The sequence below is a fragment of the Pan troglodytes genome, chromosome 20 (genome assembly GCF_028858775.2).
Source record: "Pan troglodytes isolate AG18354 chromosome 20, NHGRI_mPanTro3-v2.0_pri, whole genome shotgun sequence".
Classification (NCBI taxonomy): Eukaryota; Metazoa; Chordata; class Mammalia; order Primates; family Hominidae; genus Pan; species Pan troglodytes.
Window position 1 is genome coordinate 56,913,949 of NC_072418.2, and position 21,350 is coordinate 56,935,298.

Consider the following 21,350-nt stretch of genomic DNA (forward strand, 5'->3'; position numbering starts at 1 on the left):
CTGGTCAACATGGCGAAACCCCGTCTCTACTAAAAATACAAACATTAGCCGGACATGGTGGTACGCACCTGTAATCCCAGCTATTCGGGAGGCCGAGGCAGGTGGATCACTTGAGGTCAGGAGTTCGAGACCACCCTGGCCAATTTGGCAAAACTCCATCTCTACTAAAAATACAAAAATTAGCTGGGCGTGATGGCGCACACCTGTAATCCCAGCTACTCAGGAGACTGAGGCACGAGAATCACTTGAACCCGGGAGGCGGATGTTGCAGTGAACCGAGACCACGCCACTGCACTCCAGCCTGGGTGGAGTGAGATCTTCTCTCAAAAAAAAAAAAAGAAAGAAAGAAAGAAAAAGAAAAAGTCGTGCTTGATTATGCTTGATGGCAAAAAGGTGAGACCTTCCTTTCGGCACTGTGTCTGGTAGAAATCGGTGTTACAGGGTAGCTAATATTTATTGAACACTTACTACGGGCCAGTTACTGCTTTAAATGTTTTATGTGTATTACCCACTGAATCCTACAACAATCCTATGAAGTGGGTTTTATCAGTGCATCCATTTTACCGTCCGGGCAAGAGAGAGCTGGGGAAGGGCGCTTTCCGAATGCTGCTACCGTGTCCAGAGTTGGTTCCTTCCTGTGGGTTTGTGGTCTCGCTGACTTTAAGAATGGAGCCAGGGACCTTCGTGGTGAGTGTTACAGCGCTTAAAGATGGCACGGACCTAAAGGGTTAGCAGCAGCAAGATTTATTGTGTAGAGCAAGAGAACACAGCTCCCACAGCGTGGAAGCGGACTCTGGTGGGGTGCCGCGCTGGCCAGCGTTTATTCCCTTATTGTCCCCGCCTATGTCCTGCTGATTGGTCCATTTTACAGAGCACTGATTGGTCCATCTTACAGAGTGCTGATTGGTCCATTTTACAGAGTGCTGATTGGTCCATTTTACAATCCTCTTGTAAGACAGAAAAGTTCTCCAGGTCCCCATTCAACCCAGGAAGTCCAGCTGGCTTCACGTCTCACTACTACCTTTCTGTAGCTGCTACTACTACAGTGAGTAGACGGCAGTGCTGGGATTCGAACCCTCTGTCTTCTGGCTTGGAAGTCTTAACCACTGATCGCGTCTTCCTCTCAGCTACTCCTTGGGAAAGGCCTGGAAAGAAGCTACAGCACAGGGCACAGGGGGTTCTAAGGACCGTTCTGCGGGGCTCAGCCAGCAGGACTGCGGGGCTGTGGGAAAGGACAGTCCAGCCCAGGGTCCCAGCTTCTCCGCCACTCAGGTTGGAAGTCTCGGGCTGCAGTACTCCTGGGGCTCAGGGGCGGATACCAGCAGGAGCGCGGTTCTGACTGCGCCAGTCAAAAGTGACCAGCGCGCCCAGGGAGATGAGGACCAGCCCGGCCAGCCCCAGGCGGACTAGGTTCCCCCGGGTGTAGTCGGAGGAGCCAGAGTCTGCGGGCGGAGCCGGGAGAGAGGGGCCGTCAGCTCCCGGACCCCAAAGTCTGGGCCCTGAACTCCAGGTTTCCAGCCCCTGGGGTGGACTTAGGGACCTGACTCCACAGCCTCAAAGTTGAGGGGGAGTCGATGGAGGCTTCAACTCCTGGGTCCAGGAAGAAGGGGCTGGGGCCTGGACTCCTGGATCAGGAAGGAGGGGCTGGGGGCCTGGAGTCCTGCGTCTGAGGGAGGAGGGGCTGGGTCCCAGGAATCCTGGGTCTGAGGGAGGAGGGGCTGCAGGACTAGACCCCTGGGTCTGAAGGAGGAGAGGCTGGGGGCCTGGGCTCCTGGGTCTGAGGGCGGAGGTCCTGGGGCCTGCATTCCTGGGGCGGAGGAGGCGGGCCGGGCCTCAGGGCCCTCACCTTCCCAGCTGATGACCAGCACCTCGCTGCGCTGCGACAGCACGTAGGGCGCGGAGGGCGTGTGATAGTAGCAGCTGTAGGTGCCTGGGGCGCGGGCGCCCAGCAGCGTGAAGTCGGCCCAGGGCTGTGCGGAGTGGCGGTACTGCAGCGGGGCCGCCACGCCCTCGCGGTACAGCGCGAAGCTCATGTTCCGCAGGCGGCCCGCGCAGCGCAGGCTCACGTTGGCGCCAGGAGCCACCACCGGCCCGGGCAGCGCCACCAGCGACGGCCGCGGCAGCTCCTCTGCAGAGACGGGGTGAGAGTCCGGGGCCGCGTGAGCGTCTTCCGCTCGCTCGCTCTGTTTCTCTTTCTCCTCTGTCTCTCGCTTTCTCTGTGCCTCTCTCTCTCTTTCTGCCTCTCTTTCTCTCTGCCTGTCTCTCTCTCTGTCTGCCTGTCTCTCTTTCTCTCTGTCTGCCTCTCTCTCTGCCTCCCTCTCTCTCTGCCTCCCTCTCTCTCTGCCTCCCTCTCTCTCTGCCTCCCTCTCTCTCTGCCTCCCTCTCTCTCTGCCTCCCTCTCTCTCTGCCTCCCTTTCTCCTTCTGCCTCTTTCTCTCTCTCTCCCCCCGCACTGTACCTCTCTCTCTCTCTGCTCCCCTGTCTCTCTCTCTCCCCCTAGTGTCTCTGTATCTGTCTTTTCTTGTGTCTGTGAATCTATCAGTTTGCCCGCCTCGCTCTGTCTCTTTCCCTATATCTCTCTGTCCCTCCCCCAACTCCCTTGTTCCACCCACTTCTCCTCCCCGACCCCAGGACCTCACCTGTCACCAGCAGCTCTAGGGCATCGCTGGGCTGGGACCAGACACCCGGCCCCCAGTCTGGCCTTCGGTAGCAGCAGCGGTAACTTCCCCCTTGGGCTGGAGTCACCTCCTCCAGAAAGAATTCTGCCAGCTCGGAGGACACATCCCGGAAGAGAAGGGGAGCGATCTCTCCAGGCTTGAAAAGTCCAAATCTCCAAGCGGGTTGGGGTGCCCGGCATCTCAAGGTCACGTTGACCCCAGGGGTCACAACTGTAGCCGGCTGAGCTCCTAGCCATGGCTTAGGGTGGTATGAAGCTGGGGGGACTGAATAAACGGGGCTGCCTGGGTTCTCGGGCCTCCTGGGAGCCCCAGAAGATGAAAGGGAAGTTGGGGAAGGAGGAAAATCACCTTGGACAACTACTGCCCCTTTCTTAGCCTCAGTTTCCTGTTTGTAAAATCAGGGAGAGACTGGACTACAATCAAGGCTTGTTAAAACCAGGTGCAAATCAGAGGGGCAGGACAGAAACTTCTGAGCTTTACTCCACAGTTTGTAAACACAGTTTCAAAAGGTCAGGTCCCAGAACTCTGTAATTTTATTATTATTATTATTTTTAAGTAATGAGATGGGGGGGGTCTCCCTATGTTGAGCAGGTTGGTCTTAAACTACTGGCCTCAAGCAATCCTCCCACCTCGGCCTCCCAAAGTGCTAAGTTTACAAGCTTGTGCCACCACGCCCAGACTTTTTTTTTTTTTTTTTTTTTTTGAGGCAGGGTCTTGCTCTGTTGCTCAGGCAGGAGTGCAGTGGCATGTTCTCAACTCACTGCAGCCTCAATCTCCTGGGCTCAAACACTCCTCCACCTCAGCCTCCTGAGTACCTGGGACCACAGGCACATGCCGCTACACCAGGCTAATTTTTTTTTTATTTTTATTTTTAGTAGAGACGAGCATTCGCTATATTGCCCAGGCTACTCTTGAACTCTTGGGCTCAAGCAATCCTCCCACCTCGGCCTCCCAAAGTGCTGGGATTACAGGTGTGAGCCACCACGCCCAGCCAGAACTCTAATTTTAAATAGCTTTCCAGAATATTTGCAATATAGTATTTCAAGAGTTGCCAAAACTTGCTATTTGGAAAAAAAAAAATGTTGGATCCCTACCTCACACCATTTCCCAAAACAACTTCCAGATTAATTAAAGACCCTGTGTTTCATTTTTTTTAAACTATAAAAGTATTCAAAAAACTATAGGAAAATATATTTGTCTTGGGGTAAGGAAGGCTTCTTAAAATATAAAATAAAAAGTTCTATGGAAGATTAATTAATTTGACCACTTCAAATTTCTTAAGTTGTGTATGCTAAAAGACAAAACTAGAGGACAAATGATAGTACTGGCAGATATCACTTATTCACAAATCACACAAATTAAGAGTATAGGAAGGCTGTTGGGTCCGGTGGCCCACAGCTGTAATCCCAGCACTTTGGGAGGCCAAGGTGGGTGCATCACCTGAGGTCAGGAGTTCAAGACCAGCCTGACCAACATGGTAAAATCCCATCTCTACTAAAAACAGAAAAATTAGCCAGGCGTGGTAGTGCTAGCTTGTAGTTCCAGCTGTTTGGGATGCTGAGTAGGAGAATTACTTGAACCCTAGAGTCGGAGGCTGCAGTTAGCTGAGATCATGCCACTGCACTCCAGCCTGGGCAACAGAGTGAGAACTCCATGGTGGCATGCACTTTGGGAGGCTGAGGCTGGAGGATTGTCTGAGCCCAGGAGTTCAAAGCTGCAGTGAGCTATGATAGAGCCACTGTACTCCAGCTCGGGTGACAGAATGAGACCCCATCTCTAAAAATGAATAAAAATAAGGGTCGGGTGAGGGGGCTCATGTTTGTAATCCCAACACTTTGGGAGGCTGAGGCAGAGGGATCACCTGAGGTCAGGAGTTCCAGACCAGCCTGACCAACATGGGGAAACCCTGTCTCTACTAAAAATACAAAAATTATCCGGGCATTGTGGTGTGTGCCTGTAGTCCCAGCTACTCAGGAGGCTGAGGCAGGAGAATCCCTTGAACCCAGGAGGTGGTTGCAGTGAGCCGAGATTGCACCACTGCACTCTGGCCTGGGCGACAGAGAGAAACTGGTCTCAAAATAAATAAATAAATAAATAAATAAAATAAATAGGTAGAGATAGCTATAGTGACACTGAAATATCTCCAAAAGAGTTTTTGTTTGTTTGTTTGTTTGTTTTTGAGGTAGAGTCTTGCACTGTCACCCAGGCTGGAGTGCAGTGGCGCGATCTCAGCTTACTGCAACCTCTGCCTCCTGGGTTCAAGCGATTCTCTTGCCTCAGCCTCCTGAGTAGCTGGGATTACAGGTGCGTCCCACCACACCCGGCTAATTTTTTTTTTTTTTTTTTTTTTTTTTTAGTAGAGACGGGGTTTCACCACATTAGCCAGGATGATCTCGATCTGACCTTGTGATCCGCCCGCCTCTGCCTCCCAAAGTGCTGGGATTACAGACGTTGGCCATTGCGCCCAGCCCAAGATCCTATTTCTTAAGCCCTGTACTGTGCCAGGCTCAGGGTTTTGCACATGTGATTTGATGAGATCTCACAGCGGCCCATTTTACAGAGAAGGAAATGGAGTCTTAGCAAGCTGTGGCTTGTTCAAGGTCATATGGTCACATATAAATGAATACGATAGTGAAACTGAGGTCCTAGCTTAGGCCTCTGCCTCAGAAGTTCCTGGTCTTCAGTACTCACCTATAATGGCCACTAAGGGGAATGAGAAAAGAAGGAAGGAATGGAGGGAGGGAGGAAAATAAGAATATCTGGGATGGGATTGGGCACCAAAATAAAATCTGAGTAATTGGAAAAGGGGTGTCAGCAACAAAAGGAGAGTGGATGGGGTGGCTACTCACCAGACGGAGTGATGTCTGTGTGACACAGAGGCCCTGTAGGAGGTTGAGGGACTAGTTTCTTTTTCCTTTTTTTTTTTTGTCTGAGGCAGAGTCTCACTCTGTCGCCCAGGCTGGAGTGTAGTGGTGTGATCTCAGCTCACTGCAACCTCTGCCTCCCAGGTTCAAGTGATTCTCCTGCCTCAGCCTCCGTAGTAGCTGGGACTACAAGTGCCCGCCACCACACCAGGCTAATCTTTGTATTTTTAGTAGAGAGGGGTTTTGCCATGTTGGTCAGGCTGGTCTTGAACTCCTGTCCTCAGGTGACCCGCCCGCCTCGGCCTCCCAAAGTGCTGGGATTACAGGCATGAGCCACTGTGCCCGACAGCGAGTTCCTTTCAAAGCCCTTTGTGGCCAGCCCCATCTCATTGGTAACCCAGGAATCTGAGTTCTCAGCTCCTATCTCCTCTGGGAAATGAGAATCTTATCCCTCCCTCCTCCTGTCTCAGTAGGCAGAAATTTGGACATCCATTGCCCACCTACCGAAGAAGTCTGAACGCAGACCCCTCTGGCCTGGGCACCCAAGAGTTCAGGCCCTTGAACTCCACCTTTCCAGGGAACAATAATCGGAGAGTTTCTCCTCTCACGAGTTCAGGAATCTGGGTCCCCATTTCCCTCTTCTCTCAGGAGCTAAGAGCCCTGTTCCCAGCCCCCTTTTCCCAGGGAATCAGGAGTCCTGGCTTCCATCCCCCTCCCATATGGGAATCTGGGAGTCCTCCCTGTCTCCTGCCCTCTTCCTGCCTCAAGAACCAGAGATACCTGTCCCCACCTCCTTCCTCTTTCGGGAATCTGTGTTCTCTTGCTTTAGGACCCAGGGGTGTGGGCCCCAGTCCTGTTCTTTATTTGAACCTAGAATCCCAAACCTGCTGCCTGGTCCCCCTGCAGGGTGTCTGGGTCTCCATTGCCTCTCTCTCTGCCCCCAACCCCAGCCAGGAACCCAGGGAAAAGAAAGGGGCGACTCACAGAGGGTCAGCAGCTGGAGGATCAGCACCAGGGCCATGGTGGGCAGACACCCGCTAGAGCTGGAGCCAGGGCTTGGTCGCACCCTCTCCCCTCCCAGGAAATGAGGCAACATCAGAAAACCAGACCCAGATCCTCGTTTACGGAAGAGAGTATCGAGGTGGGGGCCTGTGGGTGACTGTGTCACTGTGGAAAAATTAGCAGGGGGTTCAGTCATAACCTGTGGTGTTCATTAATTTAACTCTAGAAACAAATACTAGTCGGGAGGTGGAGGCAGGAGGATCGCTTGAGCCCAAGAGTTCAAGAGCAGCCTGGGCAACACAGCGAGACCCTGTCTAAAAAATAAATAAATAAATTGTGCCACTGCACTCCAGCCTGGGTGATAGAGTGAGACCATGTCTTTAAATATAGATAGACAGACAGACAGAAAGATATCTGTTTTAAAAATAAGAACCTATTATGTGCCAGACTCTTGCTGTCATTGATTGACAGATAGATAAAAATTCGCACCTATTATGTGCCAGGCCCTTGCTGTGATTGAAAGATAGATAGATGGATAGATAGATAGATAGATAGATAGATAGATAGATAGATAGATAAAAATTAGCACCTGTTAAGTGCCAGGCCCTTGCTGTGATTGATTGATGGATAGATTAAAATTAACACCAATTATGTTCCAGGCCCTTGCTGTGATTAATTGATCGATTGATAGATTGGTTGACAGAGAAAAATTAGCACCTATTATGTGCCAGGCTCTTGCTGTGATACTGTGATAGATAGATAGATAGATAGATAGATAGATAGATAAAAATTAGCCCCTCTAGGCCGGGCGCGGTTGCTCACGCCTGTAATCCCAGCACTTTGGGAGGCCAAGGCAGGTGGATCACCTGAGGTCGGGAAGTTCGAGACCAGCCTGACCAACATGGAGAAACCCCCGTCTCTCCTAAAAACAGAAAAATTAGTCGGGTGTGGAGGCGCGCGCCTGTAATCCCAGCTATTCAGGAGGCTGAGGCAGGAGAATCGCTTGAACTCGGGAGTCAGAGGTTGCTGTGAGCCGAGATCGCGCCATTGCACTTCAGCCTGGGCGACAGAGCTAGACTCAATCTCAGAAAAAAAAAAAAAAGAAAAAATTAGCACCTATTACGTGCCAGACCCTCGCTGTGCCATGTTGGCAGGCACAGAGGGAACTCAGACTCCGTTACTGCTCTCAAGCAGCAGCTACCAGTCCGACTGAAAGACCAAGACCAGGTCAGTTTCTTTTTTTTTGAGACGGAGTCTCGCTCTGTCGCCCAGGCTGGAGTGCAGTGGTGTGATCTCTGCTCACTGCAAGCTCCGCCTCCGGGGTTCACGCCATTCTCCTGCCTTAGCCTCCCCAGTAGCTGGGACTACGGGCGCCCACCACCACGCCCGGCTAATTTGTGTTGTATTTTTAAGTAGAGACAGGGTTTCACCATGTTAGCCAGGATGGTCTAGATCTCCTGATCTCGTGATCCGCCCGCCTCGGCCTCCCAAAGTGCTGGGATTACAGGCGTGAGCCACCGCGCCCGGCCCAGACCAGATCAGTTTCTTAAGTGATCTGAGCTATAATGGCGGTAACAGAGCACTGTGAGAGCCCGCAGAAAGCTCCTAACCCATCTGGGATGAGACCTAGCGCTTCCAGGACGAGCCGATGTTGAGCTGAGACCTCGAAGGACAGGTTAGTCATTCACCTTCTCCCGGGCTCAGTTTCTTCGTCTGTAAAATGGGCTTTCATACATAAACTATAAAATGGGGACTATTTTGTTCCGCCTTAGGTGGGTCGCAGCAGGAGGACTAGTCACTCCGGAGCGACTTCTAGGCTGAGACTAAGGAGATTCCACGCAGGTCCGCAAAGTCAGGCTTGCGCTTGCTCCTGACACCACTTCCTTTACCTCCACGGCTCCATCTTTGTTCTGCGCGAGTGCGCACGCGCAGGCTCCGAAAGCGGGCCGTCGCCCAGAGGGACCACAACTCCCAGAGTGCTCCGCGTCCTGGCTTTCGCCTCTACTTCTGCTCCAGGGCGCACGCGCAGCCCGGGGAGCGGGTTCTCGCGCACAGGGACCACAACTCCCAGGGTGCTTCGCGTCCTCGCCGCTGTCGCCGCCGCCGAGACCAAGATGGCTGCGAGTAAGTGCAGGTGCCGGTGGCGCGCGGGGCTCGGGTAGTTCTGGGAACCTCTGGGCGGTCCTGGGACTGAGGTGCGGCAGGGCAGGGGTGGAAGCGATGGGGTCCGTGCTGGAGGGGGACGCAGAAGTCACGAGGGGGCTCCTCCAGGGCAGGGGTGGCACGAGAGGGTTAGAGGTCACCGGGGGCAGCTACTTGCAGGGGTGACGCTCCTTGCCACCCCTTCAGGAGTCGGCGCCTTCCTCAAGAATGCCTGGGACAAGGAGCCAGTGCTGGTCGTGTCCTTCGTCGTCGGGGGCCTCGGTGCGTGAGTGCTCCAGGCGCAAACTTGCATCGTCCACACCCGTCCCCCTACATCCCTCCATCTTGTACCCCTAAAGCCCTATCGCCGCCCTCGGGTCCCCTCTAGTGTGTCTGCACCCCCACGGCATCCCCTTATCTATCCCCATACCCATTATAACCTCTCCACCATCGCCCCCCGCGTTCCTCTCCACCTACCCAATACGCTCTTAACCCCTCTAAATGAGACGTTCTCAACCCTGCTTATGCCTTAACACCTGAGCACCAAAAAAAAGTCCAGATCCTCCTCCTCCTTTTCATCTTTCCTCTCCCCCATTCTGAATTGAGTTGGCTTGGGTGGAGGTGGGACTGGGGAATCTGTGTCTTGTGAAAATCCCCGTATGATCCCAATGTGCCTTGCTGATTGAAAATCTCTGCCCTGGAACTGCGCTACTCACACTTTAATTAGCACCGGAGTTCCTGTAGGGATGGGGGCGGGGGATTGTTAAAATGTAGCGCTTTTTTTTTTTTTTTTTTTTTTTTTTGCGATGGAGTCTCACTCTCACCCAGGCTGAAGTGCAGTGGCGCGATCCCGGCTCACTGCAACCTCGGCCTCCTGGGTTCAAGGGATTCTCCTGCCTCAGCCTCCCGAGTAGCTGGGATTACAGGCGCCCAGCTAATTTTTTGTTTTTGTTTTTGAGACTGAGTCTCGCTCTGTCGCCCAGGCTGGAGTGCAGTGGCGCGATCTCGGTTCACTGCAAGCCCCGCCTTCCGGGTTCACGCCATTCTCCTGCCTCAGCCTCCCGAGTAGCTGGGACTACAGGCGCCCGCCCCCATGCCCGGCTAATTTTTTGTATGTTCAATAGAGACGGGGTTTCACCGTGTTAGCCAGGATGGTCTCGATCTCCTGACCTCGTGATCCTCCCAACTCGGCCTCCCAAAGTGCTGGGATTACAGGCGTGAGTCACCATGCCCGGCCAGCTTTTTTTTTTTTTTTGAGATGGCATCTCGCTCTGTCTTCCAGGCTAGAGTGCAATGGTTTGATCATGGCTCACTGCAACCTCCGCCTCCAGGGTTCAAGTGATTCTCCTGCCTCCGCCACCCAAGCAGCTGGGATTATAGGCGAGCACCACCACGCCCGGCTAATTTTTGTATTTTTAGTAGAGACGAGGTTTCACCATGTTGGCCAGGCTGGTCTTGAACTCCTGACCGCAAGTGATCTGCCTTCCCAAAGTGCTGGGATTACAGGGGTGAGCCACTGCGCCCGGCCAAACTGTAGGTTCTGATTCTGTAGGTCTGAGGTGGGGCATGGGATTCTGCATTTTTGAAGAGTTCCCAGGTCTTGTCAGTACTGCTGGTCCACCAGCCAGGCACTAGGTTAAGGTTCTGAACACTTATTCAGTATGGCAGCCACCAACCACACCTGGCCACTGAGCATTTGAAGTGGTGCTGGTATGAATTGAGGTGGTGTAAGACACTGGATTTCAAAAACTTAGTATAACAGAGTGTATAAACTACCAATAATCTTTTGTTGATTACATGTCGAAGTGATGTTTTGGATGTACTATGGTTTTTTTTTTTTTTGGTTTGTTTTTGTTTTTTTGAGACGGAGTTTCGCTTTTGTCCAGGCTAGAGTGCAATGGCCTGATCTCGGCTCACTGCAACCTCCGCCTCCCGGGTTCAAGCGATTCTCCTGTCTCAGCCTCCTTAGTAGCTGGGATTACAGGCGCATGCCACTACACCCGGCTGTTTTTGTATTTTTAGTAGAGACGGGGTTTCATCATATTGGTCAGGCTGGTCTCGAACTCCTGACCTCAAGTGATCCACCCGTCTCAGCCTCCTAAAGTCCTGGGATTATAGGCATGAGCCACCTCGCCCATCCAAGTATGTTTCTTAAAATTTGTTTCATCTGTATCTTTTATTTTTACTGTGGCTACTAGAAGATATAAAATTATATACCTGGCTCTTACCATCTGTCAGCACTGGCCTAGAACATTCCTTTTATGAACTGTACCCCATCCCCCAGGACTCCTGGCTCCCACCCTAAATGGACTGTGGTCAGTGACTGTTGTTTGTGCAACCCTTTCTCCTCCAGTTTGTAAGTCTTTTTTTTTTTTTTTTTGTGATGGAGTCTCTCTCTGTTGCCCGGGCTGGAGTGCAATGGCACAATCTGGGCTCACTGCAACCTCTGCCTCCCAGGCTCAAGGGATTCTTCTGCCTCAGCCTCCCGAGTAGCTGGGATTACAGCCTCCTGCCACCACGCCCGGCTAATTTTTGTATCTTTAGTAGAGATGGGGTTTCATCATGTTGTCCAGGCTGGTCGCGAACTCCTGACCTCAGGTGATCCGCCCACATTGGCCGCCCAAAGTGCTGGGATTACAGGCGTGAGCCACTGTGCCCGGCCAAATTTGTAACAGTCTTGATTTCTCCAGAATAGTCCCATGACACTACCCCCAGGATGCTCCATGATGACCCTACACTCAAACGTGCTCATTCCATGACCAACCCCACTGCTGCCTCCTCTAGGCCCCACGTATCTGTGAGTGTTAGCCTCCCACCCCTACCTCCACTTAACCCCCCAAAAAAGAGTTTTAAACCCTCCTGTCTATAAGTAGGGATCCCAAGGTACCAAGGATCCTCCTGGACGTGCTGGCCCTCTCTACTGCCCTCCCGCTTCGCACTTTATCTTCCCTTTGCCAAGGCTCAGCTTCTCTTCCCCTCTCCTCAGAGCCACCTTCCCCTGGGCCTCACCCCTGTGTCTCTCCACAGCTGTAATTCTGCCCCCATTGAGCCCCTACTTCAAGTACTCCGTCATGATCAACAAGGCCACGCCCTACAACTACCCAGGTGAGTGGGGGCCAGGCAGGGATCCCCGGAATAGGCCCAGCCTCCCTGTGCTGGGGTAAGGGCAGTTATGGGCAGGTCTTTCCTAAGCAGTTATCAGAGATTCTGCAGTGGTGCCTGGACCCCCCTGTTCCATTTTTTAAGAATTGAGATATAATTCGTATACTAGTCTGTGTTTGTGCTTCGTTTTTGTTTTTTTGGGTTTTTTTGAGACAGAGTCTCGCTCTGTCGCCAAGGCTGGAGTGCAGTGGCGCGATCTCAGCTCACTGCAAGCTCAGCCTCCCGAGTAGCTGGGACTACAGGTGCCCGCCACCACGACATGCAAATTTTTTCGTATTTTTAGTAGAGGCGGGGTTTCACCGTGTTAGCCAGGATGGTCTCGATCTCCTGACCTTGTGATCCACTCACCTCGGCCTCCCAAAGTGCTGGGATTACAGGCGTGAGCCACTGCGCCTGGCCTGTGCTTCGAGTTTCTATTACCTTTCCAGATTTCTATCTCTCTCTGGGTTCCCATCTGTGGTGGTTTCTCGGTCTCCATCTTCTCAGGTTTCTGTCCTGTTTCCCCATCTCTTGACCCTAGCTCTCTAGTGCGCGGGATCTCTCCCTCACTATCTCTCTGGTTTTCCGTGTCTCTCAGTCTCTGTATTTCCCGCCTCTTTCTGCATCACTGATTCTCTGACCCTTCCCCTCTCACCCCTGGGGTCCCCCTTCCCTCTCTGAACATAAAGCAACAGACCAGCTCTTCTCTCCAGGGCCCTGGAGACGTGCTGGTCTCAGTGGCCCACCTCCTGCCCCACAGTGCCCGTCCGTGATGATGGGAACATGCCCGACGTGCCCAGCCACCCCCAGGACCCCCAGGGCCCCAGCCTGGAGTGGCTGAAGAAACTGTGAGCACCTCCACTGACAGAGGCGGCCCCTCCCACGGCTCCCAATAAAAATGTGAAAACCAACCCAAGAACGTGAGCATGTGTGTGATCAGAGGTGGGAACAAGTAGACGGTGGCCGGGGTGAGTGTGGGGTCAGTTTACTGGGCATGCGTCAGTCAGAGGCTGGGCTGGCCAGGGTCGGGTAGGGCAGCAGTTTGTCTGGACCCCGAGAAACCCAACTGGAATCCAGGGCCTCATCTGCTTCAAAGCCAAAGTCTTCCTCAACCTTAATCTGCAGGAGATAAGGAACAAGGTGTTAACAGGCCTGGGAATCTAGAAAATCCCATCAGCTTCACCATTTTTGTTTTCATTTTGTTTTGCTTTTTAAAGAGACTCTTTAAAGAGACTCCACTCTGTTGCCCAGGCTGGAGTGCAGTGGTGCCATCATAGTTCACTGCAGCCTCTGCCTCCCAGGCTCAAGTGATCCTCCCACCTCAGCTTCCCAAGTAGCTGGGACTACAGGCACTTGCCAACCAAGCCTAACATGTTTTTTCTTTTTGGTAGAGATGGGGTCTCAGTATGTTGCTCAGGCAGGTCTCAGACTCCTGGCATCAAATGATCCTCCCACCTAGGCCTCCCAAAGTGCTGGGATTACAGGCATGAGCCACTGCACCTGGCCAGCCTCACAGTTCTTGTCTTCCCAGGCCAGTCACCTTCCTCCTTACACCTCAGAGGCAATCCCAGTGTTCCTGGGTCCAGATGTTCTTCCAGCTTTCCTCCCCACACTGGGCCTTCCCTTCCACTCCGTCTTCTCTGATCCTTCTCCTCTACTCCCAGCCTTCTCTAGCTATTTTTCCTTCTCCAGGTCTTCCTCTTTCCCTTTCCAACTTTGCCTCCTTTTCACCCAAGCCTTTACCCCACTTTTTCCAACTACTTCCCTGCCTGATCCTAGGTCTCCAACATGTCCTGGTTCACCTCCCTTCTCCAACTTTCCCCAGCCCTGGGCCCCTCGGGGTGCAGAACCAAAACCCAAGAGCCCTGAACCTAACTCAGCCCCAGCCCTGGCCCCTCCCCTTGAGTCCCCCCTCCTTACCTGCACTGGCGCCAGCTCTGGAGCCCCAGTCCCTCCCCTTGAGTTCCCGCCTTCCTCACCTGCACCGGGGCCAGCTCTGGAGTCAGTGCATTTCCTGCTCGGCGTCCATCCCGTGGCACTCGCCGCCTCTTCCGCCCACTGGGCCCCTCGCCGGGGGCTGGGCTGCCGGGTTCTGGGGGTGCAGGAGTCCTTCTGGGCGGGGACAATGTCTCTTTCTCTGGAGGCTCATTCTCAGCATTGCCTGGGGTGGGGGCATCCGTGCCCTGGCTGCCCTCATCCTGGCAGGGAGGAGGGGGAGGTAGGTGATGGGTGGGTCCTGAGCTCCCAGTTCCTGACCCTCCTGGAGGCCCAACACTCACCTCCAGCACAATGGTGAACTGGCTGGCCCGGTAGTCATCCCCGTAGGAGTCCAGCACTCTCATGAGGAACCTGCTCAGGGGGAGAAGCCACCAACGGAATAACTTATCTCCTAGCGGCTGGGGAAAAGGGCCACAGGATAGAGCTCAGCTCCCACTCCACTCAACGCCAAAGCTGTCCTGGAGCCAGACGGTCCTGAGCTCTGGCATTGGAGGCCTGGGAGCCATGCCCTTGACCAGCCTTGAGACCTCAAGCAAGACAAGGCGACCATTCTGAGGCTGAGTTTCCTGCTCTGCAAACGACATGACACCCTCGGCTGGATGTTGCAGCGGTGACACTGAAGTAGTGACACCAGACGATTTCTGTACTTAATGTGATGTCAGCACTTAGTAAACATTCATATGTGAGTTATAATTTTTATTGATAACTGAAGAGAGGGGAGTACAGAACGTTCCTCCTAATGACCTCACCTCTTATAAACACCCCCTTCTTTTCTTTCCCCAGCCCCTGCCTCCACAGTTCCTTAAGGTTCAATTGATGGAATGCCTGCTCTGCACCAGCACCTGGGCAGGTTTGTTGTTGTTGTTTTGAGACGGAATCTCACTCTGTCGCCCAGGCTGGAGTGCAGTGGCGTGAATTTGGCTCACCACAACCTCCACCTCCCTGGTACCAGCGATTTTCCTGCCTCGGCCTCCCGAGTAGCTGGGACTACAGGCGCCCGCCACTACGCCCGGCTAATTTTTTTGTATTTTTGGTAGAGACGGAGTTTCACCGTGTTAGCCAGGATGGTCCCGATCTCCTGACCTCGTGATCCGCCTGCCTCGGCCTCCCAAAGTGCTGGGATTACAGGCGTGATGAGCCACTGCGCCCGGCCTATTTCAACTTAAGTGAAAATCTCACCTGTGGCCGGCGGCTACCGTGCTGGACAGCACAGGTACGGACAGAGGAACCCTGGGAGCCGCAGGTTTCAGCTTTGGGGAGGGAGGATGAACTAGCAAAGGCAGCCAAGAAGGAACAGCCGGAAAGGCAGGAGACCCCAGGCTGCTGGGTGCCCAGGATGGCAAGAATGGGCTCCAGGGAAGAGCACATAGCCCTGGGCCACTGCGCCGAGCCTGAGCCAAGGACTGAGATGAGAACTGTGGTTGACTCAGCAACGTGGAGCCATTCCTACAAAGCTTGCTCCAGTTTTGCTGGTACAGGGACACTGTGAGTGGCAGGGGCAGCAGCCACCTGGGCAGCTTCTGTGGAGACGCACAGTGGGAAGCTCTGAGCTCAGCTCACCACCTGCAAGCTCTGACAACCCTGCCGCAGCCTCATGATATTGGTGCTGCCCTTAGTTGATAGGAAACAGCTCAGAGAAGGGACACTGCTTGCTTAGAGTCACACAGCAAAAAAAAAAAAAAAAAAAAAATTGCAGCCAGGTCTGTGCTTGTGTGCCTTCCATCCTGCTGTTCCCTCCCTTCAGGGGGAGGAGGCCCCTTCACCCGGCCCTCCCTCAGTCCCAGTGCTCAGCCCCTTCCACCCGGCCCTCCCTCAGTCCCAGTGCTCAGCCCCCTCCACCCGGCCCTCCCTCAGTCCCAGTGCTCAGCCCCCTCCACCCGCCCCTCCCTCAGTCCCAGTGCTCAGCCCCTTCCACCCGCCCCTCCCTCAGTCCCAGTGCTCAGCCCCTTCCACCCGGCCCTCCCTCAGTCCCAGTGCTCAGCCCCTTCCACCCGGCCCTCCCTCAGTCCCAGTGCTCAGCCCTCTCCTCCAACACCGAATCCCACTCTTCCTCCTTGTTTGCCTCAGCCCCTGGCCCTCATCTCCGGCTTCTCCTTGTGGCTTGTGAGGGTTGGGTGGATGTGGGAGTGGGAGAGACAGAGGGGCTGGGAGCATTTGGGAGCTGAGGCTCACGGGCCCAGAGGGGACGGAGAAGGGGTTACCTCCGTTCCTGCTGCAGCCTCCGAGTTATCCTCTGCACCTGATGGAGCCTGTTCAGGACCCGCTCGTTCACCTATGGGGTGGGAAACTCCCATCAGCTGGATCCCACGACTCCCGTTCATTTGTTTAACGGATGTTTAATGGGGCACGCACTAAACTCTGGAGACTGGCCAAAGACCATCCCGTGGCCTGAGGTCCTTCCACCTTCCCATCCCTCCAGCTCCCCTCTCACCATGCCACAGTCCTGAGTGCCCTCCAGTGGGGGCCTTCCGCATGCTGTTCCTCTACCTGGACCCTCTCCCCAGTCATCCGCACAACTCACTCCCCACTCCAAGTCTTAGGTCAACTGTTACCTGCTCAGAGAGCCTGAACCTCCCATTAAGTCGAAACACACCAGGCCAGGCGCGGTGGCTCACGCCTGTAATCCCAGCACTTTGGGAGGCCGAGGCGAGTAGATCCCCTGAGGTCTGGAGTTCGAGACCAGCCTGGCCAACATGATGAAACCCCATCTCTACTAAAAATACAAAAAATTAGCTGGGCATGGTGGCAGGTGCCTGCAGGATAGTCGCACGAACCTGGGAGGTGGAGGGGTGAAGTGAGTTGAGATCACCCCACTGCACTCCAGGCTGGGCAACAGAGCGAGATTCTGTTTCAAAAAAAAAAGTTGCAACACACCCGCCCCCCCTTCCCATGCCAGAACCCCACCAGGCCATTCACTCTTAGCTTTATTTCCTCCTAGTGCTCATCTGAGGAGGCAGGACGCAGCCTCTCCGCCTCTTTGCTTATTCTGCTGACTGACCGCCTCTCCAGCCAGAGCATGAGCTGAAAAACGACAGCGACTTGTTCCTACATCCCGTGCCTTCACCAGAGCCTGGCACGTAGTACCTCCTCCATGAACGTTTGCGGAATTGATGACTTTGAAAAGTGAGAAGTGCTTGGTGAATACCAAAGAGTCAGACATGCTGGAGGTTAGGGCAGGAGGTGCGACTTTAGTTACGACCTGCAGAGAAGGCCCGTGGGCCGAGACTTGAATAAGGAGGAGACAAAGGGGTGACAGGAGGAAAGTATGCCAGGCTGAGGGGACAGCCCTGCACGCAGCTTCTGAGGACTCCAGCCTAGACATGGAGGGAGAGATGTGACTCAGCCAAACAGGGACCCGAAGACAGTGGCTGAAGCAGGTGCTGCTCCTGGGTCAGAAAGACCTGAGTTCAGGGCGGGGCACAGTGGCTCACGCCTGTAATCCCAGCACTTTGGGAGGCCGGGGCAGGCAGATCACTTGAGGTCAGGAGTTCAAGACCAGCCTGGCCAACATGGTGAAACCCCGTCTCTACTAAAGATACAAAAATTGGCCGGATGTTGTGGCACATGCCTGTAATCTCAGCTACTCAAGAGGCTGAGGTCAGGAGTTCCAGACCAGCCCAGCCAACATGATGAAACCTCATCTCTACTAAAAAAAAAAAAAAAAAAAAGAAAAATGCAAAAATTAGCTGGGTATGGTGGCGCATGCCTGTAATCCCAGTTTCTCAGGAGGCTGAGGCAGGAGAATCGCTTGAACCCGGGAGCTGGAGGTTGCAGTGAGCCGAGATCACACCACTGCACTCCAGCCTGGGTGACAGAGTAAGACTGTCTCAAAAAAAAAAAAAAAAAAAGTGCCAGGCACGGTGGCTCACACTTGTAATCCCAGCACTTTCAGAGGCCAAGGCGAGCGGATCACCTGAGGTCAGGAGTTTGAGACCAGCCTAACATGGTGAAACCCTGTCTCTACTAAAAATACAAAATTAGCCAGGTGTAGTGGTGCATGCCTGTAATCCCAGCTACTTGGGAGGCTGAGGCAGGAGACTCGCTTGAACCCAGGAGGCGGAGGTTGCAGTGAGCTGAGATTGCAGCATTGCACTCCAGCCTGGACAACAAGAGCGAAACTCCATCTAAAAAAAAAAAAGAGTTCAAGTTTTGGCTCTGGCTTGGCACAGTGGCTCATGCCTATAATCCCAGCACTTTGAGAGGCCAGGAGTTCGACACCAGCCTGGGCAACAGAGTGAGACCCCCAACACTCAAAAACTAACAAAAAAAATTAGCTGGGCTTGGTGGCTGTAGTCCCAGCTCCTTCGGAGGCTGAGATTGCTAGAGTCCAGGATGTTGGGGCTGCAGTGAGCCACAGTCATGCCACTGCACTCCAGCCTGGGCAACAGAGAAAGACCCTGTCTCAAAAAAAAAAAATCTCAGATCTGCCACTGCTGAGCTCTGAGCTTGGGTGCATTACTTAACCTCTCTGAGCCTTGATTTTCTATACTTGTAAAATAGGAGTAATCTATTCCTGGGGGTGGATTAACGGCAGAGGCTCCAGTTGAGTCCGTTTGGGCCTTGGTGTCTGTCTGTTAAACAGGGTTTGGAATATGCCCCTGGCCTCTAGCCTTCCTCCTTACAGAACTCCCCAATACTGTCATTAAGAATTGAGGCCAGACGTGGTAGTTCATGCCTGTAATCCTAGCATTTTGGGAGGTCAAGGCGAGTGGATCACTTGAGGTCAGGAGTTCAAGACCAGCCTGGGCAACATGGCAAAACCCCGTCTCTACAAAAAGTACAAATATTAGCCAGGTGTGGTGGTGTGCGCCTGTAGTCCCAGCTATTTTGGGGGCTGAGGCAGGAGGACTGCTTGAACCTGGGAGATGGAGGCTGCAATGAGCTGAGATTGTGCCATTGCACTCCAGCACAAAGTGAGAACCTGTCTCAGAAAAAGAGTTGAAGGCCAGGCATGGTGGCTCAAGCCTGTAATCCCAGCACCTTGGGAGGCTGAGGTGGGCAGATCACCTGAGGTCAGGAGTTTGAGACCAGCCTGACCAACATGGTGAAACCCTGTCTCTACTAAAAATACAAAAATTAGCTGGGTGTGGTGGCAGGCGCCTGTAATCCCAGCTACTAGGGAGGCTGAGTCAGGAGAATCACTCGAACCCAGGAGGTGGAGGTTACAGTGAGCTGAGATGGTGCCATTGCACTCCAGCCTGGGAGACAAGAGCGAGACTCCACCTCAAAAAAAAAAAAAAAAAAAAAGAGTTGAATTATTTCCCCCAAAAGAGGGTGTTGAGGCTCTAACCCCCAGTACCTCAGGATCACCTTATATGGAGACAGTGTCGTTACAAAAGTAATCAAGTTCAAATGAGGCCAGTGGGTGGGCCCTAATCCAGTATGACTGGAGTCCTTATAAAAAGGGTAAATTGGGACACACACACACACACAGAGGCAGCAGCAATGTGAAGATGAAGGCGGAGATCAGGGTGATGTTTCTACGTGCCAATGACTGCCAGAAACCTCCAGAAGCCAGGGGAGAGGCCTGGAAGATTCTCACAACCCTGTCGACACCTTGCCTTGGACGTCTAGCCTCCAGAACTGTCAGACAGGAATTTCTGTGCTTGAGGGACCCTATTTGTGATAAGTTCTGGGAGTCCAAGCAAACTAATACAACTGTCTTCAGAGTTTCAGGCATCCAGACCTGATGCTGTTCCTCCCCCATTTGAAACCCTTCAGTGGCTCCTTCACTCTCAAGGAAAAAAAAATATCCAGACTTCTTGTCCTGGTGTTCCTGGCCTGCCAAGATCTGAGCCCTGCCTGCTGTTTAATCCTCATTGATTGATTGATTGATTGATTGATTTTGAGACGGAGTCTCACTCTGTCACCCAGGCTGGAGTACAGCAGCATGATCTTGGCTCACTGCAACCTCCGCCTCCCGGGTTCAAGCAATTCTCATGCCTCAGCCCCCCGAGTAGCTGCGACTACAGGTGCGCACCGCCACACCTGGCTAATTTTTTTTGTATTTTAGTAGAGATGGGGTTTCACCGTGTTGGCCAGGCTGGTCTCGAACTCCTAACCTCAGATGATCCGCCTGCCTCAGCCTCCCAGTGCTAGGATTACAAGCGTGAGCCACCATGCCCAGCCCATCCTTATTCTCAGCAAGGAGGCTATTGCAGTCATTCAGCCCAGACAGCTGGAGTTTGTAGTGGCAGCCATAGGGATGGAGGAGAGGAGAAGGGTCCAGAGACACTCAAGAGGCAGAATGAATGAGTCGAGAGGAGTGAATCCTGGCAGGGGTATGGGAGATGTGAAGAGCTTGGGCTTTCACCTGTGAGCGGTGCCACGCATTGAGAGGCCCCCGGGAGACATCAGAGATCCCATCTGCGTTGTCAGGGAAGCTCCACGGGAGATGGCCCTTCCAGGGGCCCGGCACAGGGCCAGACACATAATGCATGCTAAATGACTGAATATATAAGCGGAAGATTCCTTCAGCAAGCCAAGAAAGGCTGGGCATGTGGAAAGGCAGAGATTGCAGGGGGCGGTAGTTTAGGCCAGGGGACCCCAAAACAGGGGGATCCGCACTCACCTACCTGCTCGATCTCCCGGCAGCGCCGGCCTAGTGCCTGGTACTTTCTGCGATTTAATTCCCGCTGGCGCCGCCGCCGACCCCGGGCTGCCTCTTCCTCTTCATCTCGCTCCCGGAGCCCTGAGCCGCCCAGACCACCTGACACAAACTCCACTTCCGTCTCCAGCTCGCTCTCCAGGATGTGGCCACCAAATAGGGGAGGCAACGCCAACTCTGAGCCTGGCGGCGCTGAGAACTCCTCAAAGCCCACGGCTGCCATGGTCCTGAGAGGCAGGGAAAGGCTCAGGGGCCCTGGATCCTGGACCCCCAGCCCCTTCTCCCACTGAACCAGGAGCCCAGACCCCAACCCCTCCTCCCTGAGATCCTAGAATCCAGGCCCCCAGCCCCTCCTCCCTCAGACCGTAGAATCCAGCCCCCAGCCCTCCTCCCTCAGACCCAGAAGTCCAAGTCCGCAACCCACCCTTCGCAGCACCCACAGGGTTCAAGCCCTGACCCCCTCCTCCCAGGATGCAAGAGTCCAGACCTCCAGACTTTTTCTCTCCAAGGACCCAGGGAGTCCAAGCCCCAACCCTCAACCAGACGCAAGAGTCCTGGCTTCCAACCTCCTCGTCTCTCAGATCCAGCGGTCCAAACCCCTAACCTTCTCCTCCCTCAGGATGACCCCAGTCCATAAAAGGGTTCTAAGGTAAAGCAGTTGCATGAACTACAACCCCCATCAGACCTCAGCGTAAAAGCTCATATGGTTGCACACAATGCAGCTGCACTGTTTTCTGGGATTCGCACTTTTTCACAAGGGCTCAGCCACATACCCTTCTCTCTGCTCCAATTCCATCTCCGCGACCTCCGGAAGCCCCGGGCCTCAGAGCTTCCGACCTCTTCAATCTGTAGGTTAAGCCGTTCGCAAAACTACTTGTCCCATCAGGCTCAGCAGCCGAGGACGGCGGGACGTGGCCCT

At 53.8% G+C, this 21,350-nt stretch overlaps 3 protein-coding genes across 14 annotated transcripts; 1 reads left to right on the forward strand and 2 right to left on the reverse strand.

Moving 5' to 3' along the window:
- Positions 1 to 728: 728 nt before the first annotated feature.
- On the reverse strand, positions 729 to 6,826 carry OSCAR (osteoclast associated Ig-like receptor). 6 transcript variants are annotated; one of them, XM_016936793.4, is made up of 5 exons: positions 6,526 to 6,637; positions 5,527 to 5,559; positions 2,639 to 2,941; positions 1,847 to 2,128; positions 729 to 1,442 (listed from the first exon to the last, which is right to left on the reverse strand). In XM_016936793.4, exons 1-5 carry the CDS (start codon positions 6,635 to 6,637, stop codon positions 1,306 to 1,308), a joined length of 867 nt encoding a protein of 288 aa, XP_016792282.2. In that variant the 3' UTR covers positions 729 to 1,305. The 6 variants fall into 6 exon arrangements, with proteins under 6 accessions (XP_016792282.2, XP_063658348.1, XP_016792283.2 ...); XM_054672784.2 differs by having other exon boundaries at positions 1,015 to 1,156; positions 6,526 to 6,826; XM_063802278.1 differs by lacking the exon at positions 5,527 to 5,559 and having other exon boundaries at positions 729 to 1,156.
- A 1,744-nt stretch (positions 6,827 to 8,570) lies between these two features.
- NDUFA3 (NADH:ubiquinone oxidoreductase subunit A3) lies at positions 8,571 to 12,737 on the forward strand. 2 transcript variants are annotated; one of them, XM_009436274.4, is made up of 4 exons: positions 8,571 to 8,667; positions 8,893 to 8,967; positions 11,713 to 11,790; positions 12,540 to 12,737. In XM_009436274.4, exons 1-4 carry the CDS (start codon positions 8,658 to 8,660, stop codon positions 12,665 to 12,667), a joined length of 291 nt encoding a protein of 96 aa, XP_009434549.1. In that variant the 5' UTR covers positions 8,571 to 8,657; the 3' UTR covers positions 12,668 to 12,737. The 2 variants fall into 2 exon arrangements, with proteins under 2 accessions (XP_009434549.1, NP_001238904.1); NM_001251975.1 differs by having other exon boundaries at positions 8,658 to 8,667; positions 12,587 to 12,678.
- A 58-nt stretch (positions 12,738 to 12,795) lies between these two features.
- TFPT (TCF3 fusion partner) lies at positions 12,796 to 21,343 on the reverse strand. 6 transcript variants are annotated; one of them, XM_063802280.1, is made up of 7 exons: positions 21,205 to 21,343; positions 20,396 to 20,658; positions 16,823 to 16,845; positions 16,026 to 16,096; positions 14,106 to 14,175; positions 13,806 to 14,024; positions 12,796 to 12,945 (listed from the first exon to the last, which is right to left on the reverse strand). In XM_063802280.1, the coding sequence occupies exons 1-7, from the start codon at positions 21,225 to 21,227 to the stop codon at positions 12,826 to 12,828; spliced, it is 789 nt and encodes a 262-aa protein (XP_063658350.1). In that variant the 5' UTR covers positions 21,228 to 21,343; the 3' UTR covers positions 12,796 to 12,825. The 6 variants fall into 6 exon arrangements, with proteins under 6 accessions (XP_063658350.1, XP_063658351.1, XP_001174794.1 ...); XM_063802281.1 differs by lacking the exon at positions 21,205 to 21,343 and adding an exon at positions 20,998 to 21,076; XM_001174794.8 differs by lacking the exon at positions 16,823 to 16,845 and having other exon boundaries at positions 20,400 to 20,658.
- Between the last annotated feature and the right edge of the window lie 7 nt (positions 21,344 to 21,350).